The sequence below is a fragment of the Poecile atricapillus genome, chromosome 6, assembly GCF_030490865.1.
Source record: "Poecile atricapillus isolate bPoeAtr1 chromosome 6, bPoeAtr1.hap1, whole genome shotgun sequence".
In the NCBI taxonomy this organism is placed as follows: Eukaryota; Metazoa; Chordata; class Aves; order Passeriformes; family Paridae; genus Poecile; species Poecile atricapillus.
Window position 1 is genome coordinate 5,075,108 of NC_081254.1, and position 20,047 is coordinate 5,095,154.

The 20,047-nt window shown below is 54.9% G+C and overlaps 1 protein-coding gene across 2 annotated transcripts in view; it reads right to left on the minus strand.

The window, feature by feature from the left end:
- Window positions 1-242: 242 nt before the first annotated feature.
- Window positions 243-20,047, minus strand: part of UNC5B (unc-5 netrin receptor B) — a 51,767-nt gene continuing 31,962 nt past the window's right edge. Inside the window, exons 2-17 of one of the 2 annotated variants that reach the window (XM_058840895.1) lie at window positions 15,625-15,846; window positions 12,082-12,225; window positions 10,891-10,994; window positions 10,130-10,310; window positions 9,417-9,584; window positions 8,817-8,981; window positions 8,095-8,127; window positions 7,396-7,590; window positions 6,678-7,073; window positions 6,017-6,104; window positions 5,765-5,933; window positions 5,443-5,676; window positions 4,452-4,601; window positions 4,024-4,188; window positions 3,751-3,941; window positions 243-3,008 (exon numbers count right to left, since the gene is read on the minus strand). In XM_058840895.1, the coding sequence (XP_058696878.1) occupies window positions 2,843-3,008; window positions 3,751-3,941; window positions 4,024-4,188; window positions 4,452-4,601; window positions 5,443-5,676; window positions 5,765-5,933; window positions 6,017-6,104; window positions 6,678-7,073; window positions 7,396-7,590; window positions 8,095-8,127; window positions 8,817-8,981; window positions 9,417-9,584; window positions 10,130-10,310; window positions 10,891-10,994; window positions 12,082-12,225; window positions 15,625-15,846 (2,771 nt within the window). In that variant the 3' untranslated portion in view covers window positions 243-2,842. The remainder of the gene's footprint in view (window positions 3,009-3,750; window positions 3,942-4,023; window positions 4,189-4,451; window positions 4,602-5,442; window positions 5,677-5,764; window positions 5,934-6,016; window positions 6,105-6,677; window positions 7,074-7,395; window positions 7,591-8,094; window positions 8,128-8,816; window positions 8,982-9,416; window positions 9,585-10,129; window positions 10,311-10,890; window positions 10,995-12,081; window positions 12,226-15,624; window positions 15,847-20,047) is intronic. The other variant, XM_058840896.1, reaches the window with a different exon arrangement.

The window sequence follows — 20,047 nt, forward strand, 5'->3', positions numbered from 1 at the left end:
TGGAAGCACCCATGTGAGCCCAAAACAAACCATCAGTCAATCTCCAGATTAATTCCATCAGGGACTCCAAGAGCAACATCTTCCCGTGGCAGTGGAGCCCACAGTAGGTTGGAGGGATGCTCACAGGGACCCCAAATCCCTGCAGATGCCAAATGCGGCAGGAACCAGTGAGTGATGAACAGGAGAGATAGCAGATTGTTTCCTTCCTTTTTTTTTTTTTTTTTTTTTTTATTAGACTAGGAAATATAATTTATTGCATAAAAATTAATTTGTTACAATAGGAATGCTAAACTTTATTTACAGTTCTTTAGTTTACAGAATGAACGGACGCGGGTTTAGAGGATGCCACCGGGCCCATCCCCTGGACATATAAATATGGAAACACATTTTGGAGGGAGAGATGGACACTGTCAGCACGACACGGACCACGGGGGCTGCCTTTGCCAAAATGCCTGGCTGGAGAAACCCCTGGGCGTGGAGGGAGGTGTGGAGGGCTCCTGGGAGCTGGAGACAAGCCCTGCATCCTCCCTGGCCTGCTCCTGCTGCAGGTTCCCTGGTCAGAAAAACGGGGAGAATCTCCCCAAACATGCACTTCAGCCCAGCCAGGTGGCTGCTGCCTGCCCAAAGGAAGGGGAAGATGAACACAGATGGAGATGGAGAGAGGCACCCGCGGGCAGGACGGAGGGATGGATGGATGGACAGACCCACATCCCGGTGCAGTGATCCATAAACCAGAGAATGGGAGCGAGAGAGATTCCCAGGTGACCTGAAAGAGCATCTCATCCCTCAGAGAATACCGTGGAACTGGGAAAGGAGCGCTCGAGACCACAAGCAGCTGGCTTGATCCATCAAGTCTTAATTGCTCTCCAAATTTGCTTATTCTTCCTTAGCTCAGAGGGTCTCGGAAATGGTCAAATTCAACCCAAAAGTTGGATAAGGCCCTTCCCACGTGACACAGGAGCTCACCCAGCAGCAGTTTTCCCCATCCAGCACAAGGGGAAAAGTTCCCTTCCCTCCCACAGCCTTGAAAGCCCAGCAAGAAGTGAACCCCAGGGACCCTGAGACACATCAGGCAGCAGCTCTGTGCTTCAGTGCCTCAGGAGCTGCCCAGAGGAATCCTGTCATGTCCCAGCAATACTGAAAGCTCCTCCCGAGCTGCCCGGTGCAGGTGATGCTCTCCAGGCTCCCTGAGTGTGCTCCTGTGCCCAGCACTTTGTGGGGTGACACAGGCATTCCACGACGCTGATCCAGGGCTCTGCAGCCCAGAGCAGGACATGCTCCTAATACTTCCACCGATGGAGAATCCACAGCCTGGCTGTGTGACCTAGTCTAATCCTGAGCTTACCACCCCCTTCCTATTTCATTATTTTATTTTTTTTTAAACAGACACATTTCTAAGATACAGCACTCAGTGAGTAACTATTTCTACCTGCAGGCAACCTAAATTTTTTACCTTCATCATGACACCGTATCTGGTGTGAGGAACCTCGTTCCTGCCTACCACTCGATTGCTTTCCATTCACCCCACAGCTTCTCCATTGCTACAGAAAGCCTATTCCAAGGAAAAAGAGGAGCTGCAGTGAGGGATGGAAACCTGAGCACTGCTCACGCACTGCCATCCCCTCGTGTGAAAATGCTCAGCCTGGCTCGCAGCCTGGGGACACCAGAGGACATTCAGGGACACCTCCCTGAATCCGTGCTGAAACACTGCATCAAAATCCAGGCAGGAGTGCAGGGACCTGAAGCGGAGGCCTGGCCACATCCCAGGCCCTGCTCTCCTCTGACCCCTCCACGCCCCCTCATCGCCTCCCTCTGACCCCCAAGCCCAGGTTTGGGGGTGCTCACCACAAAATCCTGCTGGGTTTACAACATCTCCCCCTTTAGCCTCGAGTCCGGAGGTTGGCGCAGGACTGAAATCTTTGGTTTGTACTGAAGTTATGTAAATGAAGGCGTAGTCATCCTAAAAAGCTCCCCCAAACCATGCCAGGGAAGAATTCATTACAAATACCCACATCTGGATGCACTCTCCCCACCCTGAACCCTAAATAGAGGGCATCATCCCTCATCCCTCCTTGCAGGTGGAGTGGGACCCATCATTCCTGCTGCCAGGGAAAAGGGAGCTTGCAAGGACAAAAGCCTTGGGGAGGGTCTGAGCTGGCCCTGAACCAGTGGGGAGGAGAGGCACTTCACCCTCCAGACTCCCTAGGGGTCCCAGGACATGTAAACACATTTTTCTCAACTTGGATCACACGTTTTTCCTTACAAAAGTGTGTCCATTGAAATCTCTCTCTCTGCCACCCTGACCACAGCAACGCTCTTGCCCTCGCACACCAAAAAAAAAAAAAGATTTATAAATCTGTCTTTTTTTTTTTTTTCTTTTTCTTTTTTTTAAAAAGGACACATCCAAAGATCTGGATAATAAATTATTTGCGTTTCCTAAGAAACTTTTTTTTTTTTTTAACTTTTTTTTCTTTCCTATTTGCCTCGTTAAGCTGCCTGAAGCCTTTGACAGAAGTTAAGCCTGGATTGTATTCGTCTCTTCAACGCAGAAATGCAATTACAGGAGGAGGAAGGGAACCCAAAAAGAAGAAGGAAAAGGAAAGCCCCCATCCCAACTCAAGAAGCCCTAATTCCTCCCCGTGCCTTGAGGAGGAATGCTGTTTAACACTTGAATTGCTTGTAAACGCTGAGGATGGGTCTCTAAGGCTGACAGTGATGCGGGAGAAGCGCCGGCCTCGGCCCCTCCCCGCTCAGGACGGATGTGCCTCCCCCTGCCATCGGGGGAGGACCCTTCCTCACCCCCTGCTTCGTCCTCCCGGCCCCCCAGGTGTGGGGAGCACCATCAGCAGTCCCCCTCCGTGGCCATGACCACCAGCATCTCGCTCTTGCCCATCTCCTCTAAGGCACTGGCCAGGGTGTTGAGATCGCCGTCGTCCTGGTGCTCGGCTTCCCACAAGTCCAGGAGCACCCCGGTGGGGCTGGCTTTGGTGGCAAAGTAGTTCAGATACCTGAGAGGGAGAAGCAGAAGAAGGTTGGGCTGCTGTGGTGCCCTTTGGAGACGGCAGGAGGGAGGGATGCTGGAGCAGCAAACCTGTCTGGAATGTGAACTTTAATGGGAATGCTGTAACACAAATGCCAAAGCCCCCGAGAGACCGTCTGCAATTTTTAGACAGAGCTGGTATTCGTGCAGAAGCAATGTCAGCTTGGCTTTGCTGAAATTACCCTTTCTCCCTTTGGTCCTGGTGTGAAACCAGGTGGGAGTTGCACAGCCATTGTCCCAGATAAATAATGGCCATTCAAAGTGACAGGAGATGCAGGAGGGTGGCACAGATGGATGCCAGAATTGTTCGGGTTAGAAGGAACCTGCAGGATCATCCAGTTCCAAAATCTGCCATGGGCAGGGACAACTTCCACTATCCCAGGGTGCTCCAAACCCTGCCCAACCTGGCCTTGGACACTTCCAGGGATCCAGGGGCAGCCACAGCTTCTCTGGGCACCCCGTGCCAGGGCCTCACCAACCTCAGAGGAAGAATTTCTTCCCCATATCTCACCTAAACCTCTCCTCTTTTAGTTTAAAATCATATCCAAGGATAGAGAGGGATATAACTATGCAGAGCTCTATCCCCATTTATGGATGGACCTATACAGCTGGACACAACCCCACTGGATGTCTACAGCTGAGAGGGAGCACAGAGTGAAGCCTTCCTGTCGGGGGCACAGGAAGGGAAAGCAAAGCCTGGGGAGACCCACCGGTCCATGGAAAGCTTCTGGGCAAGAAGTCTCCAGTCGTTTCCCCTGGAGTTGGGAGCATCCAGGCTGTTGCAGATCTTCTGCCGGATGGAGAGGGGGATTTTGAAGGCGTAGGGTCCCACCTGGGTGGTGGTGGTGGTGGTGGTGGCCCCGCTGTGGTGGGAGCGGAGGGTGTCGGAGGAGCTGCCGTGCTGGAAGAGGAAGGACAGGGTGAGACCTTGCTGAGACGTCCGAGCGTGTCCCCTGCTGCCCTGCCACCTCCCCTCCGCTCACCTCTCCCAGCGTGACGTGGAGCTGGAAGATCTGCCCTTCCCCTTCCACCTGCCGGACGCAGATCTTGCAGGTGAGCTCGGTGGAGGCCTGGCTGTACCTCTCCAGCGTGAAGGTGCAGTGCAGCGCTCGCTGGCTGCCGCTCCAGATGTGGTAGAAGGGGATTTCCTGTGGGCCACCAAAGCACGGGCTCAGCCAAGGCTCCAGCAGCTCCCACCTCCTCCAGCCACCCCATGAGGGATGGGAAGGGACAGCAGGAGTTCACAGAGAACATCCCACGGAAAAGACTGGAAAACCTGTCCCCTTCCTCCTCTGTCCCTTTGGGAGACAACTCAGGAGATGGGCCCAGGACACCCACAGCCCTGTGGTGCCTGGCTGGAGATGGTGCTCCCGAGTCTGGAAGCCCAGCTGCCCCCACTTCAGCCCCTCACCTGGTACTTGGCCAGCAGTTTGCTCCTCCACAGCGCGTGGGGGATGTCGTGGATGGAGAGGCGCAGGTTGTGGTAGCTGTCCTTGAAGGGCAGGGGCTTGGGCTCCTCCAGCAGGTACCCTCCCAATGTCCTTTCCAGCTCCAGCACCTCCTGTGGGCAGTAGGACAGGTAGGGTGAGTCCCAGGAGAAGGGCAGGGGCTGCTCCTCTGCCCACCTCCACGCACAAAGGCAGGATGGAGCGGGGAGAGGGGTTGCCAAGAAGAGCCAGCAGCAGCCTCAAGCCCATGGAGAACAGCTTTTGGCCACCCCAGCAGAACTTGCCAGCTCATCTCATACACCAGCCCCACCTAAAACTTGGATTTCCTAAAGTGAGCATCCATCAGTGCCTCCGTACCCCTTGGAGAACACAAAGCTCCAACACAAGGCTCAGCCACTCCCTTGAAGGGTGCCACTCTCTCTGCTTTTAACACCATCCCTTCATCACACCAGCAGCTTTTAGGAGAAAAAGACAAGCCAGGAGCCAGAGCCCTGCCTACATCTCCACCTAGAGGCACCACATCAATCCCAACAGGATTCACTGGACCTGTGATCACAGGGAATCAAACAGCCCCAGTGCTGGTGGGCCCAGGTAACCAAAGCATTTGAACTCCAGCTTCCTGTGATGCACTGGATGTTATCTATGCCACAAAACCCTTCCAGGGCAGGGAGAGACATGGATGCCTGCAGGAATAACAGGATCGATAAAAAATCCCACCCATCAGCAGCCAAACCTTTCATGTAATGCCTGCAGGAGAGCCACGCAGCACCCTCCCTGTTTCCTTGGCAGAGGACGAGGAAGGACAGGCAAAGCAGTAAACACCTCATTATTTCACTGTGGTCACTTTGCAGGCAGTTGCATCAGGTTGTCTGCTCCCCAGGGCCAGGCTGTCCTGAGAGGCACCAGGCAGCATCCTGCTGCCAGCACAAACAGCTTTGGGAAGGGGATCTTTACCTTCAGAGCATCTGGCGTGTCCTCCAGGCAGTAGACCTTGAGGCTGTACTCCAGGGAGGTGCAGACGGTGGGGGCAAAGATGGCCAGCTGGAGCCTCTTGATGGCTGACCTGGAGTAGGACTCCCCCACAAAGACGTAGGTGCCAAGCTGGTCCAGCAAAATGTGGCAGGACTTGGCTTCCAGCTGGCAGTAGCAGGGAGTGTTGAGGGTCTCCTCATCCAGGGTCACAACCTCCTACAGAGACATCAAGATTGAGGGGTCAGCCCGTCCTCCAAGGGGTTGTGCCCCTCTGCTGGCTGCAGGGCCTGGGCTCCCCCCTTACCTCCCAGTTTCCCTGGTGGGACTGTGTTTTCAGCTGGTAGATCCAATCCGAGGAGCCGACGTCGGCGCAGTGGGGAATGGTCAGGACGACAGGGCGGCACAGGAGCAGGCCCGTAGGCCCACAGGTCACTGCCGGGCTCAGCACTGTCTGTGTGCCCTCAGAGGGCAGCCTGGGGAGGGACAGGGGGACACAGGTTGGGCAGGGAACTCCGTGGTGGCCAGCGAGGGGCGGGTGGCCAGAGGGGTGACTTACAGGGCGGTCTCAGCCTTGTTGAGCACCAGGTACATCTCGTAGAACTTCCCCTGGGGGATGGCCCCGTGGGGCACCAGCAGGCTCACCCCTGGAACGGCACACATGGGTGTCAGTCACAGGCAGAGCGGGGGATGAGGGAGAAACCACCCTTCACCCCAGCCAGAGGGCACAAGGAGAGCAGGGCAGTGCAGAAAGGAACGCCCCCAGATCACAGAAGCATGGAATGCTTTGGGTTGGAAGGGGCCTTGAAGGCCACCCAGTCCCAGCACCCCTGCCTTGGGCAGGGACACCTTCCACTATCCCAGGCTGCTCCAAGCCTTGTCCATCTTGGCCTTGGATGCTTCTGGGGAAGGGGCAGCCACAGCTTCTCTGGGATTCTCTGCACTGATTGCAGGGATGAGTGAGGCCAATGTTTTTCCTTCACCAGCAAGGAAAATCCTAATCTTTGGATGTTTTTGCAAGGCGCCAGCCCTGGATCAATGGCAGGGAAAGACCAAGGCAAGCCCAAGGAGGCTGTAACCTCCAGCCTGAGATATCCAGCAGAGGAACTTTCTGCCTTCCTACCCCGAGCCAGGTTTGGGACAGCAAAAGGCCGCTCAGGCAGGGACAAGAGCAACTCCTTGACGGCTTGGCAGCCACACAACCCCAGCCTGTGGCCTACCTGTGCCCGGCACGGTGAGCCTTCCCCCCAGGTAGCCAAAGGTGCCACTGGCGCTGTAGCCGTGCTCCCGGGGCAGGCTGAGGAGGTGCTGGGAGCCCAGGCCTTTGCTCCGCACGTTGGCAAAGTGGCCGTCCCTGGCGGCGTCCCCCGGGTAGGTGCCGGTGGCGGGGCCTCCCCCCAGCAGGTCCGCGCCGTCGTGCAGCCCCGGCGAGGAGGAGGAGGCGGTGGAGGAGTTGTACACCTTGATCTTGAGGCTGGGCAGGGGGTCCAGCAGGGGCGAGTTGGTCATGGGGATCTTGTCGGAGGAGTCCTGCAGGGCGTACATGGGGCCGCGGTACACGCCCGCGCTGGCCGTCAGGTCCGGCTGCATCGAAGGGTGCAGCAGCTGAGGGTTGTCTGCCGGACCAGGAAACAAAAGTGGGATGAAGACAGCGGTGGAAGCCAGGGCATGGAAAAGTACTGCTTGAGTGGAAGACATCCCAGAAGGGTTTGGGTTGGATGGGACCGTCAAAACCACCTCGTTCTAAACCCCTGCCATGGGGCACCTGCCGCTAGACCAGGCTGCCCTGATTCCCACCATCAGCACTTCCATGAAGCCTTCAGCCTTCAAAAATCAGTATATTCCCTCGGGAAAACGGGATCCCAGTGAGGATCCACCCTCTCCTGTGACTTTCTTTCTGCTTGACCTAAGGCTGGTGAGGACCTCCATGGCTCTTACCATGCCGGGATGTCTTGAAGTTGACAGGGTGGAACCCTCCGGTCAGAGCGGCCGAGGAGTCCGTGATGTCCGTGTCGAAATCCCGGCGTCTCCTCCGGTACACCACCACCCCCACGGCCATGAGGATCACGATGAAGACGAAAATGGCCACCACCAGCCCGGCATACAGGGCCACATCGCCCGTGGCCTCCAGCACTGAGAGGGATTAAAGACACAAAGGGGTGAAAAAAGGGGCAGCAGAAAATCACATCAAGACCCACCATCGCTCCCCAATCCCACCAGTGACTCAGGCATGGGCGGAAAGACGTGCCCTGGGCCTGCTGGAAAGGCTGGCAAGAGGATGGAAGGCGTTTTTTAAGAGCAGGAAGTCCAGAGCAATGCCACAGAATGAGATGGAGGTGAAGCCCTCAGACCTTTGGAGGACATCTGGCCACAGCTTGTGCAAACTTCACCTGAGCACCAAAGGTCCCAGAAATGTTAAGTTTGTGCAGCTCAGGTTCACAAAGCTGTGAGCAACCCTCACATCCTAACAGAGACAACCCTGAGGAGCCCACAGGAGTTTTGGAGTGGACTTTAGTTGTTCCATCTTCCCACCCTGTCCTTGGCCCAGCTGCCAGGGAACCCCTGCCATGGATTCAACAGAAGAAAACCACAGGAACAAACAAAACAAAAAATAATGGCCATGAAATGAGCACTTACGGTGGCTTTTGGGCTCGTTTAGAATTCTTTTATCTGTTAGGAAAAACAAAGTTAGAAAAGAAAAAGGTGAAGGTGATGATGGGGATGAGATGAAACAGAAAGTGGGAGGTAAGCCAGCCCGGTGGGGGGGCCAGGGGGGTTGTGTGGGAGATCAGCATCATTCCCTGGGGCATTCCAAAAGCCAGGTAGAAGCGTGGTGACAAGGACATCCCCATGCCCAAGCAGTAAAGGGGACAGTGGTGTCACACAGCAGCAGGTGGCAGCACTGGCTGCCTTCAGCACGCCTGCTCACAGGTAGCAGCAGCACTACCACCATTATGGGTTTATTTCCTCAAAAAACCACCTCCAGAACTCCCAGCAGTGACCCAGGGAAGGTGTCTTCACGGTGTGGCTGAGAAACCCCTCCTGTTTCCCTGTCTACCCACAACCAGCTTTATTTCAGCAGAGACCCCAAACCTATGGCGGGGGGACAGGGGTCTCAATGCCAGCGACACATTTAGATCCCCCAAATCCCCAATACATCTTCCTCCAGGTAAGAAATAACTCTAGAAGGGGAGAATCTGCTCAAAAACACCTTTTTAAGGACACGACTTAACACTCAGGCGACACCGGCTGCTCCATCAGCTTGGAGGCACAGCCAACAAAGCGTGGCCGAACGCCGGAGCGCCACAGCATCTCCTGCAGCACGTCCCCATGCCCGCAGCCACCCTCCAGACACTCACTGTGCAGGCAGAGGCCGTCGGTGCAGTTTTTGGAGTCCAGCAGCACCCCGCTGCAGTCCTTGCCGCCGTTGCGGGGCGCAGGGGCCGCGCACTCGCGGCTGCGCCAGTGGGTGCACTCGGTGCTGCACGCCGACCACTTGCTCCACTCCGTCCACGCGCCGTCCACTGCGGGCAGCCGGCATGGCAGCGTCAGTAAAGTGTTCTGCTATTCTGGGGAGTGTCATCCCAGCACTCCTTAAAGACCAGCTTGTTTCAACCCTCTGCCATGGGCAGCGACACCTTCCACTATCCCAGGTTGCTCCAAGCTCCGTTCAGCCTGGTCTCGGACTCTTTCAGGGATCCAGAGGCAAACACAGCTTCCCCGGGCACCCCACCCTCACAGGGAAGAATTTCTTCCCACTATCCCATCTAATCCTGCCTTCTGTCTGTTTGAAGCCATTCTCCATTGTGCTGTCACTCCAGGCCCCTGTAAATAATCTCTCTCCGTGTTTCTTGTAGGCTGCAATGAGGTCACCTCAGAGCCTTCCCTCATCCAGGCTGAACAATCCCAACAATCCCCACTGTAGCCTGGGGTACAGGTGGTTTCTGAGCCCTCCTTACCTGGGCAGAGGGTGGTGCAGGTGATTTTCTGGAAGGGCTGCCCGTCGCAGAAGGAGCCGCCGTTCAGGGGTGCGGGGTTGGTGCAGGTCCGGGTGCGCTTCTGCCAGCCCCGGCCACAGCGGTTATTGCACGGAGACCACTCAGACCAGGTGGACCAGCCACCATTCACTGCAGAGGAGATGAGCACAGTTAACTCTGGAGCCAAATCCATCAGCTGAGCCTCAGACTGGAGCTAAGCCTTGAGTTCTTACACCTTCTGTGACCCCCTGTTACAGCTCAGCCTCGTGAACAGCAAACCACAAAACTCCCTCTTGTGTCACCACCCCATGCCCGAGATGCTCAAGACTGCTTTGGTCCTTTTTCCACTTGGCAAATATTTTTGTGTCTGGCCCTGATCTTTGATTTCATAGCAAAGTTCAGACAAATACAGCTTTCCAGCTGCTTTGAGAGTCAGAGTAATCCAGAGTCTGGATCCAACCTCCATCCACCCTCCTACCCAGACGAGAACGCTCGGAAACACCTCCACCCCTTCACCCCAAACCTCTCCTCACTGCATGTGGAAGCCATTAGGGCTCCTGTCCTGCAGATACTGGTTATCACCTCATGTAATGCACTAATTCCCTCCTACCACTCCCAGGAAATTCCCATATTCCCCCTTGGCTTGGAGACATGGCCAGCACTAAAGGTGCCCTTCCCGGAGCACGGGCCGATACCGTAGACGATGACAGCGGCCGTGGTGCTCCGGCGCTTGGCCACGATGTTCTTGGCCATGCAGGTGTAATTAGCAGTGTCCAGCAGCCGGGCCTGCTTGATGATGAGGTTGTGATCGATGGTGATCAGGAAGTTGGTGTCCTGGGTGGGATCGATGACATCCTCGTTCCTCAGCCACTCCACCTGGCAGGACAGGAAGGGATGGAGGTTAAACCATGGCCAAGACCAAAGGACAACCTTGCCCCAGAATGGATTGATTTCTCCTCAAAAACTGGGCCAAACCAGGCCTGACTGGGGCATGTTACTGGTGTTTTGGCCAAGGATGAGGCACTGTGGCTCCCTCCAACATGCAGCTCTCAGCGGCTGATGGGGCTGTGGGCAAGGAGAGCTCCACTGCCATGGTAGGAAAATCCATCCATACTGATTTCCCCAGCCTGCAGCTCCCATGGTGACCTCTCCACCCAGACAACTCACTGGGTGCCTCCTCGTCAGATCCTCCCTCTGAGGCACCTCAGGAAGTGTGGGAGAAGTGCACTGAGCAGGTGCTGCCCAAAATAAACCATTCTGCTGAATAAGAGCTGGCAGGAGATCATCTGGGATGGGATGGGATGGGATGGGATGGGATGGGATGGGATGGGATGGGATGGGATGGGATGGGATGGGATGGGATGGGATGGGATGGGATGGGATGGGATGGGATGGGATGGGATGGGATGGGATGGGATGGGATACCCCACCGTGCATTCCTTCAGGAGCCGCTCACCTCAGCCTGTGGGACCCCCTCGGGTGGGCGGCACTGCAGCAGCACCTCGTGCTCCAGTGGGACCTCCTTGCCCAGCGGCTCCTGATCAAAGTTCTTCCGTAGGTCTGGCAGGGGAAGGAAAAGCCAGGAGTCACCAGCCTGCAGCAGCAACAGGGCAGCCTCCAAAGCTTTGGTGAGCAGCCCAGCACCAAGCACCCTCAAGTCAGGAAGTCCCTCTGGCACAGCCAGGGCAAAACGTGCCCTGGGAGGAAGAACCATGTTTTCCAGGATGGGTTTGGGGCAGCACATGGTGCTCAAGGATGATACATTTCCTCCTTCATGTGACTGCAAGCTTATACCCCATCCTGTCTTTTCCTTTCGGGGCTAACCTCAGTTTACCCACTGTTTCTTCACCCCTCCCAGCAGAGCCCTTTGGAATGTGGGGGACACAGCAGTGTCCAGCTCCAGAGCCTGGGAAGGAGTAGAAACATCACTAGATGGTGCTGCAATCCTCTGCTACAACTCCCAGCCTTCTCCATGTGGCTCGTGAGCCCTCCACTCCAAAAAAAGCTATGGAAGTGTTCAAGGCCAGGCATGAGGGGGTTTTGAGCAAGCTGGTCTAGAGGAGGGTGTCCCTCCCCATGGCACGGGGCTGGAATGAGGTGAGTTTTAAGGTCCCTTCCAACCCAAAACTTTCTGTCATTCAATGACTCTCTGAGTCTGTCGTTTTCCCAGACTAAAGCCTTCCCTCTCTCTTTTGGATTATTACTCCTCTAATAGCAAAATCCCTCTTTGGGACTGGGGAAGCCTGGCTGTCCTCCTGTATCTCTGCCGTCTCGTTTGCTAACCGAGCAAATTCAGGCGGAATTAAAACCAACTGGCCTTTGATCAGGCTGCCAGCCCCAAACAGCAGCTCAGGGCAGCGACACGTGACAGCAGGGACCCGGAGGACACGGAGCCACCGCTTCAGGTGGAGCGTGCAAGGTGCCATCCGTCGGGTTGTTAAGGATAATAAAACCCTGGGAAGCGCTGAGCACGCTGCCGGGCAATGCGGCGTTAACCCTGCCAGTGGGGACGGTGACGCTCCGAAACAAAGCTGCGGCTTTGGGGTGGGGAGAGGAAACCGAGGCCATCCAGGCAAGGAGGGGTCACCCCAAAAATGATCAGAAAGCGGAGAAGGAGCGAGCCTTCGGAGACGGGAGCGGCACTCACAGGCGATGCGGACGTAAGCCCGGCGGCTCTTGGTGGTGCCCGCCGAGCTCCAGGCCACGCACTGGCACCAGTAATCCTCCAGGCCAAACAGCTCCTCCACCTGCTGCCGGGACACCTCGATCTGCACCTCCCGCACCAGCAGCCCTGCAACGGGGACAGAGGCACGGCGTCAGATGAGCGGCCAGGAGCAGGGAAACTGAGGCAGCACCCGGGAGGGGCGGTGCACGTGCAAAGCTGGAGGGCAGAGGGCTGGAGGCTTCTCATCTGGGGTTGGCAGCTTGCAAATCAGGGAGACTGTTCCCTCTGAAGGATGGGATGAAGCCAGGGAAATGGATCAGGTGGAAGCGCCTCTCTTTTCCCCCCCCATTCCAGCTGAGCAGGACCAGAATCTCTCCACCATTTCTCAAGGCATCACCCTCCTCCACCAGCTCTCCCCCACACTGCCAGCATCCCTGTCCGGATCCCTTTTCGGGGTTTGAAGGATGCTTCTCCCAGGCTTTGTTGTGGGGAGAAACCACCCCTATCTGTGCCATTTGAATATAACAAGAGAAATAAAACCTTAAATATATTGGCCTGGCCATGGCAGAGGGGCAATGACAAAGGTGACACCACCACAACCAGGACATGGTCCCCTGGATTGCAGGAGCATCACTGATCATCACCAAGGGCAGGACGGACTTGGGGCTTACTTTTCCTTGTTTTAAGCAATACCTGCCTGTTTTGGTTTTTTCTTTTCAGTTTCTATTTTAAAAAGGCCTCAATTTCACAGTGATCGAGAGCAGCACGCTCCCCAGCTGTAATTTTGTTACAGCTCACTCCCAGTGCTGTGAGGAGCAATTACTGTCTCCCTGCCACCTTCCTGCAGAAGAGCTGACAAGGAAATACAATTTATTTTGTCACTATTCAGGTAAAAATAATAATAAAAAATCCATAACCACAAGAAAACCCCAAAAGCAAAGGGGACCAAGCATTTTCGGGAAACTTAGGGATTTGAAAATGACCCGGGATGGAGATATGGCTCCAATCCATCTTGTCTTTCTGGGAAGCTCTGGTGGGATGAGCACACCTTGGAAAGGTGGGAAGCATCCTGCAAAAATCCTACACCTCTGTCCCCTCTGAAAGCAGCGACTACCCCAAACTGAAGACCGAGCTCATGGCACACAGAAGTGACTTCCTAAGGGCTTGCAGGCACCCAAACAGAGCCGCTCTTCCTGCCCAGCCCTCTTCACCAGCTGAATTATCCTCTCTGACTTGGCCTATTTTTGCTTTCTTCCGCATGAAATGTTTTGGATCAGACGCAGTCAGAGCATTACTGAGCCAGGCTCATTCAAGACACGTCATCTTAAAAGTTCCTGGTTTGTTTCTGCTTGGGTTTTTTTTCCTTCTCCTTCTTCTTAAAGGTCCCTTTTTCCAAGCTTTTAACCAAGGACACTTAAAAACTAACCATGTTAACCCGTGCCTTTGTGCCTGGCTCTAAACTTTCCGGCAGCTTTCCCGAACAATGCTGCAAATGCAGATTTTTTTTAGCACATTAAACCACTTTGGTTCCAGCTCCATTTTCCTCAGGGAGAGGAAAGAGATGCCCACACTGGCAGCTTTTACATGCACAGCATCACCTGCAGGCACTGCTGGCTCCCTGATAGCGGAGCAATGCCATCTCTGAAGCCTGGAGGTGTGTGCTGCTTCCTTCCCAAATTCCCAAATTGAGAGGGAGACGCTGGACCAAAGCAAATGAGTTCCCACAGCAACAGTTTGCCCAGATGGATGCCCCGTCCCTGGGAGCGTTCCAGGCCAGGATGGATGGGACTTGGAAGAACCTGGGCTAGTGGAGGGTGCCCTTGCCCATGGCAGGGGGTTGGACTAGATAATCTTTAAGGTCCCTTCCAACCCAAACCATTCCATGAGGTTATGAAATAGTGTTTCTATCCACACTGCACATCAGCAAGGCATGAGACCCACCTCCCTCCTACAGGATGCTCCAGAGAAATGAGTCCTAACAGCAATTAGACAAATTACCAAGGGGGGGATTCCACCCAGGGCTGGACCACACTGCTCAGATGTTGCCAGCAGAGCTGGGAGTCCCTGATTGTGAGTGGTGGAAAGCTGGGAGGGTGACAGGGCAGCTCCATTACTCCTTCCTTGTCCTGGTTCCATGATCTTCCCCTAAGCAGCCTCCACTACTGAGTGCGGGGCACACAGACCTTTGGCTCAACCCAGCGTGGTCAAATGTTATAAATAAATGAAAAACCCCTTGGCAAAGGCTGCTCGGTCACTGACCAGCACTGACTCTGCCCTGCAGTGGTGAGGGTTTCAAATCTGGCCTCTGCAAGAGCTGGGAGGTGGAGATGCACCCCAAAAGAGGGAAACAGAGCGTCCCCTGCTCCAGTCAGCTGCCAGAGAAGCAAAGGGACAGCCTGCCTGGGCATCTCTGACTACTTTTCCTCTAGAGGAAAAACAGCCCATGAATGGCTAAAGCAGCTTTAGCAGGAAAGGCTCAAAAAGCTGCAGAGGAAAGAGAGGATTTTCCCTTTACAGAGCAGGTTCAGGGATGCACCAGAGCACAGACGGGCTCATGGCTACTACAGGGTGGAGAGCAAGAAATACCAGGGAAGGGCAAGGCTGGGGGAAAAACCATGGGGACAGCAGGAGATTCTGTCAAAAACCTGGTGACTCCTCCAGGACGGTGAAATCTCTCCTCTAAGCCCAGCCTGCCTTCCAAGGCCAACACCACTGCAGTTCAACAGGCTGCCTTGATTTAAAGCCCTCCAGACGCCACGTGTGCAGGGATTTGCAGAGGGCAGACCTCACAGGGGAAACGTGACTTTCCTCCACTCCTGGTCAGCCACCAAAACTGGTGCAGAAAAGATGGGTGCCAGGCTAAACCACTTCAATTTCAGAAAATCTACTTGGTTACATGATATATTCAACCCCTCATCTTGTTCTCATGCCAGGTTGTTTCAAGGCATGGACCAAGCAGCTCCTCAGAGCCCGATCCCATGGAGTCAGACCTCCCCCTAGAATGCCTAAGCCACCTTCTCACCCTGTTGCAGGCAGCCAGAGGCTGACTTTTCCTCTGAGGCAGAAAAGGGCTCATTTGCCATCAACAGGCATTTCAAATCCTACCTGCAATTGCTCTCATTACCCATTAAACACTTAATCCCTCCTGCATAAGCTGCCAGCCTTTGCCACCCCTCCTGGCAATGACTCCTACATGTTGATTAGGCTTTTTGCAGGGAAGCAGCCCCTTTCTTTCCTTTTTTTTTTTTTTTTTTTATCAGACTTAAACATGCCACCTTCAAAATCCCTTCTAAGAAACCCCAAGTCCTGCATCAGGGTAAGCGTGAAATCAGTCAGGGTGACTTCCCCAAGCTTCTGGGGGGGTGTGTGGTGACCACAGCACCATTGTGGTGCATTCACCAGTGGTCTGGAAGTCCACCTGCAGGAGAACAATCAGTGGCGTGGCTGTGGCAAGAGGGAAAAGGGCTTGGAAAGGGAAGGCAGAGGGATGGGAAGGCAGGGGGATGCTGGGGTGGCTTTGCTCACCGGTGACCTCGTCCAGGCTCTCCTTGGTGACGTGGTCGTTCTGGTTGACCCACTCTCCATTGCACTTGAAGTAGATCTGCGTGGCGGGGTTGGCGCGGCACACGAGCTCCACGGGCTTGTTCTTCACGATGTAGGCGTCCTGCGGCTCCAGCAGGAAGTGTGGGAGCGTCTCCGCCGGCGCCGACGGGAAGGAGTCGGGCAGCACATCGCTGTACTCCAGCCCTGCCAGGGGACCCAGAGGGTCAGGAGGTGTTCCATGTCCCCAGCCCTCCTGCTCACTCCCCAGAAAAAGCAAAAAGAGGGCTGGGGGCTCCCCAAAAAACCAGCAAAGCAAACCCCTGTAAGCTGCAGAGCTGTGGGATCAATCCTATTTCACCTGGGTACCGGGCCCCCATCCACACCCCAAAAGTGATCTTGCTAGAGGACGCTGCCAGGGGAAAAGCAAAACAAACCCAGGTCCAGGGATGGTGATGGAGACACAGAGGGGCTCCAAAGGGAGCCGGTGCCCCCCACCCCAAGCCTCTTCCTCACAGCCCTGAGGAATGCATGGGCATGCTCCGAGCAAAATGCTGGCAGGGCTTGTGCTGGGAATGCTGACCACATAAATCTCAGACATCCACACCTTCACTGGAGCTGCATTTGGGATCTCACTCCCTGCCAACACCTGGATTTCAGCATCCCCCAACAGGGGAGCTTCCAGCCCATGAGATGTTCCATGAGAACATCACCCCCAAAGGTGCCACCAGGATTCACACTGTCCCAGAAAACGGGGGGCTGTGCCCTGGGCAGATCCAGATTCCTGCTTGTTTGCTTTCAAAAGCCATCTAAAGGCAAAAACAACTGGAGGTCACGTCTGCTGAGGCCAGGCAAGAAGAAAAACCTTGGAAAGGGGTGCAGCAGCTCAGTGCTCACACAGGAACGTTATCCCTTAGGAGTGGGAGCCTCAGGGTGGCTCATTCCCAGCAGCAGCAGCTCGGGAAGGTGCTCTGACTGAAGCTGAGCATCATCTGCAGGAGACCTGTTTCCAGCCCGTTAAGATCAACCCCAAATATCACAGGAGTAATAAAAACCCCCACACAGGTGCACAGGGATGCTGCTGCTTAACCTGTTGTTCCTGGGAATCTCACTAGCAGTCAGGTCACATCTTGAGGCTTTTCTTTACACTCAAAGGAGTTATGAGCTTTTCCTCCTCCTCTCTTCCCCCAGCCAGAGCTGTGATTCTCAACTCCAGGCACTGCAGCGTGCAGGAAAACAGTAAATATCCCCAGCCCCGTGATAACATCTCCAGAGCTGGCAGGGAAAAGAAAGGAGCCCACTCCCTTCATCACCCTTGGCAAGGAACGGTGCTGCACAGAGAGCATCAGAATCCCAAGCTGCAAGGAGGAGGAGGAGGAAGAGGAGGAAGAGGAAAAAAATATAATCAGATGCAGCAAGAAAACAAGATGACCCAGCTTCCTCCTGAGCAAAAATCAGTGAGGGGAAGGGAAAAAAAAAAAAAAAAATGCACGAGGTCAGTCGTTTAAAATCCATTTAGGAAAATTGACTTTCCATTTCCATTTAACACAGCACTAAGGGAGAGCGGTAGGACATTTGTCATAATCCATTAACTGCTCTTTTGGAAACAATGAATTAAACTCCGGGCTAATTTTTCTCTCTCTCTCTCTCTAGCTGGCTCTTCCCCACCTCTCTGCCGCTGGTTATTTCCTCCCCCATCTCATTTGCAGACCTGTAATTTTCCCAGGCCCCGTGGCAGGCAGGGAGACAGGGAATGCCAAGGTGGGTGACCCCCACCCTGAACGATCCCACACTGCTCCCTGTGACCACCTCAGGCCACTGCTCCTGCTCCCCTCTCCTGCTGAGCAGCCTTTTACCTGTCACAGCAGCAAATATCCCTTTTTTTTATTTTTCCCCTGCCCCTTTTTTAATTTGCTCCTCAATTTTTCATCCACTGGGTCGTTTTTGGTTTTTTGTTTTGTTTTTTTTTTAATTTCAAAAACTGCTTCGATGCCATGGCTCTAAATTCCCTGGCAAAGGGGGCTGGCAGGAGATAATCGAACTGGCAACAGAGGCAGCCAACAAAACTTCACTCACGGGCTTGTGTGAAAACCTCCCTGATACCATGCTCTCTGCATCCCTGTGGCAAAACCAGACCTGAGCTTGGCAGCTGGGAATGGGCATGGGTATCCTAAGGAGTTTTTGGAAGGCTTGTCCCCTATGGAGGTGACACCCCAAAGCGCACATGGCCCTGATCCTAAACCACAGGCCAGGAGGAGAGCTCCTTCTCCAAGAGCCAAGGCCAAGGATATGTTTTCTCCCACCTCATCACCGCTTTGGTGATGCTAAACAAGACTTTAGGTCATCCAAGAGGATCTGGGAGGGGATGAGTCACGGCCGGCTGGGGATGAAAATGCCGGATTTGTGACTCACTGGGATCATCTGCAGCGGGAAGGGTGAAGGCTGCGGTGGGAGCCCCCAGCACAAGCTTTGGGGCTGAGAGGCTGCTGGTGGTGCCAAAAATCCCATCCAGACCCTGCTCCAAGAGGGGGTCTGCCCAAACAACTTCTGGGCCTTCCCGGTTCTCCTCCACGTGGGCACAGTGAGTTCGGGGACGAGGGTGGGGGAATAGGATGGTGTCACCAGCCAGATCCAACATTGGCTTCTGGTGGCTGCAAAAACCTGCTGGGTTTGAGGCTTGAACCCCAAACACCTGAACCTTTTAGGCAAAGGAGTATGCTGGGAAAGTTAAAATCCTGCAAACTCACAATAGCTGAGGGATCTTTTGTTTCTGGCCAAAAAAGCAGTTCTAACAGGAGACAGGAGAAAAGGATGATGGGTTTTTCATGGCAGACTCACAACTGGGGCCATGCCATGGAGCCTCAACCCCACAGACTCCCCAGACTCAGGGATGGGAGCAAACCAAGGGGGAGGGTGATTTTTTTCCATTCAGAAATTAGTTGGGAAAAAGCATTTGCAGCTGGGCAGGGCGTTTTCCTCCAGCATGAAACGGTCGCTGCTATTTAAACACGCTGGGGAAGAATTAAGGCATAGGAACAACGGGGACTTTGGATGAGAAAAGGGAGGAGAACCATGCTGGGCACATTTATCATAAGCCATCAAGCCAGCCTTTCATCCCCGTTCCCGACGCCCGGCCACCCGCCGCATGGGAAACCTCTCGCTCTGCCGGCGCTCCCCCAAAAAATCCACACACGGTGGGGGGAGAAACGTGGCTGCTTGTGCAGGAACAACTGCTGCTGCGTGCCCTGATCGCCCAGCAACAACAACCCCGAAAAAAAGCCCAGTGGGGCAACCCCATCACCTCCAGAGGCCACTGCGGCTCCCGTCCCACCCCAGGTGACGCCGTGGCCCAGTGACCGCAGGAGCAGCGGGGCATGGGAGGTGTTTTTGCATGGGAAAGCAGGAAAGGAGCCCTGCACAGCCGGGATTTCCAGTCCCGCAATCACACCAGCAATAAAACTCCCAGCGGTGACAAACTAATAAATATTTGAGAGCGCGCTGCGCTGCCTGTAATCATCTCCCTGGCAGACGTCTGCAGGGGGTTCCCATCTGCCGGCTTCCCTCCTTCCTGCTGGAGGTGGGTGCCTGCTTCCCAGATCTCTTCTGGGGGATTTTTTTTTTGGGTTTTTTTTGGAAATTCCAGGCTGTCACCATCCCACAATCTCACACCACTCGGGGCTCGGTGTTACGGGGTGTCTGGAGCTCTTCGGGGGGAGCGAGAGACAAAGAGGGGGCAGCTCCCAGCTCGACCCACGGGACCAAATCCTGAAGCTTCGGGGATGAGTGTAGTAGGAGCAACGAGAGGAAAAGGGAGGAGGGGAACAGGCACTTCTTTTCCTCTCCCCATCCCTCATCACACATTTTAATCTGCTGGGGCTGAGCTGGATTATCCGCAGCATCTGTTCCCTGGGGGGTGATTTGCAGATGTTTGCCGCCAGCGTTCTGCAACTTGTCAAGATCCCTGACCCCAAACCCACCCCACCCCTCACAGGGAGCAGCACCGGAGCCAGGATCCAGCCTTAACCCCCCCACTCCATCACCCCAAACACGCAGCACACCAGGGATGGCGAGCCCAGGGAGGGAAGCAACTCCCCGAGCGGCAATGGCCAAGCCAACCTCCCCAGGAAAGCGTTAAAATCCTCTCTCCTGCCATTGTTATCCCTCCAAATATTTGGAAGATTACAGGAGCATTAGTGGCTGCCCATCACCCACGGCCACCACCATCCCTCATCCCGGTACCAGGCAGGCAGGGATGCGATGTAAGGATGCAGGGATTAGGCTGGGATGCCTGGGTTTCTCCAGCTAAATCTCGGTGGCAGTGGACGCTTAACCCCTTCTGTCTCCACCTCCCCACGTTCCCACCTGCCTCAGGGCAGGCGCTGGCTCCTGGGAAGGCCTGGCAGGGAAT